General features: G+C 29.9%; 1 protein-coding gene across 1 annotated transcript in view; it reads left to right on the top strand.

Moving 5' to 3' along the window:
• The window catches only part of LOC106460165 (protein transport protein Sec61 subunit alpha), a 30,353-nt gene extending 27,389 nt beyond the window's left edge, over positions 1 to 2,964 (top strand). The window contains exons 11-12 of the mRNA XM_013919851.2: positions 1,139 to 1,286; positions 2,489 to 2,964. Of these exons, the coding sequence (XP_013775305.1) occupies positions 1,139 to 1,286; positions 2,489 to 2,604 (264 nt within the window). The 3' untranslated portion in view covers positions 2,605 to 2,964. The remainder of the gene's footprint in view (positions 1 to 1,138; positions 1,287 to 2,488) is intronic.
• The last annotated feature ends 479 nt before the right edge of the window (positions 2,965 to 3,443 follow it).

Below are 3,443 nucleotides of genomic sequence, written 5' to 3'. Positions count from 1 at the left end.
GTTCCTCATACTAGTTCGAGCCAGTGCAAATAATGCACTAAAGTTCCTCATACTAGTTCGAGCCAGTGCAAATAATGCACTAAAGTTCCTCATACTAGTTCAAGCCAGTGCAAATAATGCACTAAACTTCCCCACACTAGTTCAAGCCAGTGCAAGTAATGCACTAAAGTTCCCCACACTAGTTCAAGCCAGTGCAAATAATGCACTAAAGTTCCTCACACTAGTTAAAGCCAGTGCAAATAGGGAAGAAAAAGGTATTGAAAAGATTTTAAAGAAATATTTAATTCATCATTTCTTTCCAAGTATAGACACCAGAGGTAAAAACATTTAGTTGCAGACTTAACAGATTGGAAGCCATTATTATTTATACAGAGTTCATATGGCTACTTGAGGGTAAAAACAATTTTCTGAACCTAAACATACTTCAATATCTGTGATTACCACCTGTTTTAAAACATGTTTGAAATTGTTAACTGGTAAACTCAAATCCTGTAAAACTGTTATGTTTAAAGGGTTGCTGATGAGGTATAAGAGAAAAAATGAATTGTATAGCCTTTTTTTGTTATATCATGTAAATTAATTTTTGTGTAAGAGATCATGTTAAAATTATTTAGTGTTCAGACTCTAGACCAAATTTTATTTTGGACTAATCCCTGTTTTGTGTGGTTATTTTCAACTTTAATTTGAATATGATGTGAATGTGCCACATCACATAATCCTGTATAATATTGATAAACAGAGATATTGTGTTTTAGGAAAACCGTTCCTAAACAATTCCAAAAAAACTGTGTTAGTAGTTGATCCTGTGTGCATAATAAATAAATACCTAACAATGTACTATGTTCATAGATAATGCAGACAATTTATATTGTAGAAATTTTCTCCATGTACTTCTGTACGTGTTAAATATGTTGTGATATAAACTTCACTCCTGTGGCTTTGTATGCTTTTGAAAACTTTTATAGCAGATTTGTAACACACCTTACATAAATTTTATTAGTCAACTAATATTTGAATTATCAGTTTTTAGTTCAAGTTTTGTGGAGTACTTAGTTTTGTCTTATTTAAATTATTTTTAACTAACTTGTTTATAATTGTAGTTGATTGTATTGTATTTTTTGTGAATATTTTCTTGTAGGTTGCTAAGCAACTCAAGGAGCAACAAATGGTTATGCGAGGTCATCGGGAGAAGTCCATGATCCATGAACTGAATCGATACATCCCTACAGCAGCAGCCTTTGGAGGTCTATGTATAGGTGCTCTGTCAGTGTTGGCAGACTTCCTAGGTGAGAGTTTAAAATACAATAAACAGTTATTCAAAAATTTTGAAAATCATAGCTTGAGGAATATGTTGATACACTGTTGGTAAGAGTTGGTTTGTTATGAGAAAGGTTGTAATGTAACACCTCCACAAGAAGGTATAAGATATCTTATTTCAGTTATTATGTTAAGTAAAACGCATTTTTATAAAATAATTATATTAATTTCATGAAATTTAGTGTACTTAACATCTATTTAAAATATTTTTTATGACTGAAAAGAAATATATGCAGTAAAGCTTGGAGATATCGCTTATAAAAAGAAATAATTATCATTTGATAGTATGAAGTTAATTGAACATCTTGATTTTTTTCTGAAGACTTCTACTGAATGATTTTAAAGAAAACCTAATAACAAATTATTGTCATAAAAACTACTTGTCCTACGAGAAGTAAATGTCACTAGAGGCATAGTGAAAATCACAAGTTGTATTCAAGAAAATTTACACTTATTACAGTGTGTTTCTAATGCTGTTGAAAACTCTTTCTGTCAATTTTAATCGGTATATCACACATCCTTAAATGAGGCTATCCCATGCACTAACATGCTTTTTATTCATATCAATAATCTCATGTTGAAAGAGAGAGAGAGAGAAAAGTAAAAGCATTGTTCGTTTCTGAATAAAATTTGATTTTTAATGTTCCTGTGGTGAAATTTTATTCCTTTAGAACAAGTAGTTTTAAATCATTATTTTTAATATGGGGTTTTCTCTATACTCATCCTGTATATGTAATGCAATACTTGCTAGCAAGTAAAGAACAGAAAATAGCAAATTATAGATGGTGGTGTTGATAATTTCATCCAGGATATATGTGCAACTTTTGTAACATTGAAAATTCTATGTAACCACCAAAAGCATAAGATGGTATATAAAAAAAAATGTAGTTTAATACTAGTTTCTTAATAATTTTCATATGAACATAGCTGCATCTTTCTTACTTTTTCACATTTCTTTTAATTTAATATTTGTACACACCTCTGAATTAGAGGCATCTGAAAAACAACCATATGTAGTTAACTTGATTTTTATAACAATTTTTTAAACCTGTTGGTTTCCAATAGTTTACCAGCTTATGGGGCATAAAATGGAACATTTGAAGTAGTTTCTTAATAAATGATTAAAAAGATTGCTTCTTTGTATATTAATATCTAATAACTATGTTTTCAGGTGCCATCGGCAGTGGTACAGGCATTTTACTGGCTGTCACCATCATTTATCAATACTTTGAAATCTTTGTGAAAGAACAGAGTGAGATGGGGGGCATGAGCACGTTGCTCTTTTAAAACAAGCCATCTGATAAAGAAAAATATATATTACATGTTTTTCTCCAAAGTTTTTGTATTTAAAAAAAAAACCTCTACAAGTTCACAGCAAAGTCTGCAAAGTTTTCAATGTACATTCCCATTGCTGTATTATCTGACAATATATTATGGAATTCTTTTGAAATACAGTATGGAATTTTTTTTCATTTTTATAGTAGTTTGAATGAAAAGGTATTTAGTCTGAATTATTTTTAAAAACTTATTATATGTATGACCATCTTCAACTACAGCAGAGCTGAGAGATAATGCTATTTGTCTGAAAGATAAATATTTTATGTATGATGGATGAAGGAATAATAAAATGTTGTTACTACAATCAGATTATTTTCGTTTTGTAATTTTGGTACAAACTGATCATGTATAGCTAATGAAGAATAATTTTTTACATGGTTTATGATAAGTTCTTAGTATAACTGGTATACCTGTGTTTTGTATAGAGAACCAAATGGAACTGTATCACGAGTTAAGGTAGCACTTACCTTTAAAACTGGGCAAATTTACATGCTGAAGAAACACTGTTAAACATTTCTTATAACCTTCAAGTAGAGCACAAAACAAAAGTAGGATGCCACAATTTCTGAAAGTACACTTACAGTCATATATGGTATATGTATAAGTTATGCAGCAGGGATAAAGAAATACATAACATAAACTGTTTTAACACTAACTTTACTTAGGAATGATAAAAATGTGAACATTGATACACATGCTCTTTGTGAACATCCTCATAGCTTGAATTAAAAACTTGCAAATTATCTGCAACATTAACGAGATATGGGCAATTAATTTTAATTAATGCC

The sequence above is a fragment of the Limulus polyphemus genome, unplaced genomic scaffold (genome assembly GCF_000517525.1).
Source record: "Limulus polyphemus unplaced genomic scaffold, Limulus_polyphemus-2.1.2 Scaffold721, whole genome shotgun sequence".
Classification (NCBI taxonomy): Eukaryota; Metazoa; Arthropoda; class Merostomata; order Xiphosura; family Limulidae; genus Limulus; species Limulus polyphemus.
The sequence above is the reverse complement of the archived record's forward strand: the minus strand, read 5'-3'. Positions and strand labels throughout refer to the sequence as shown.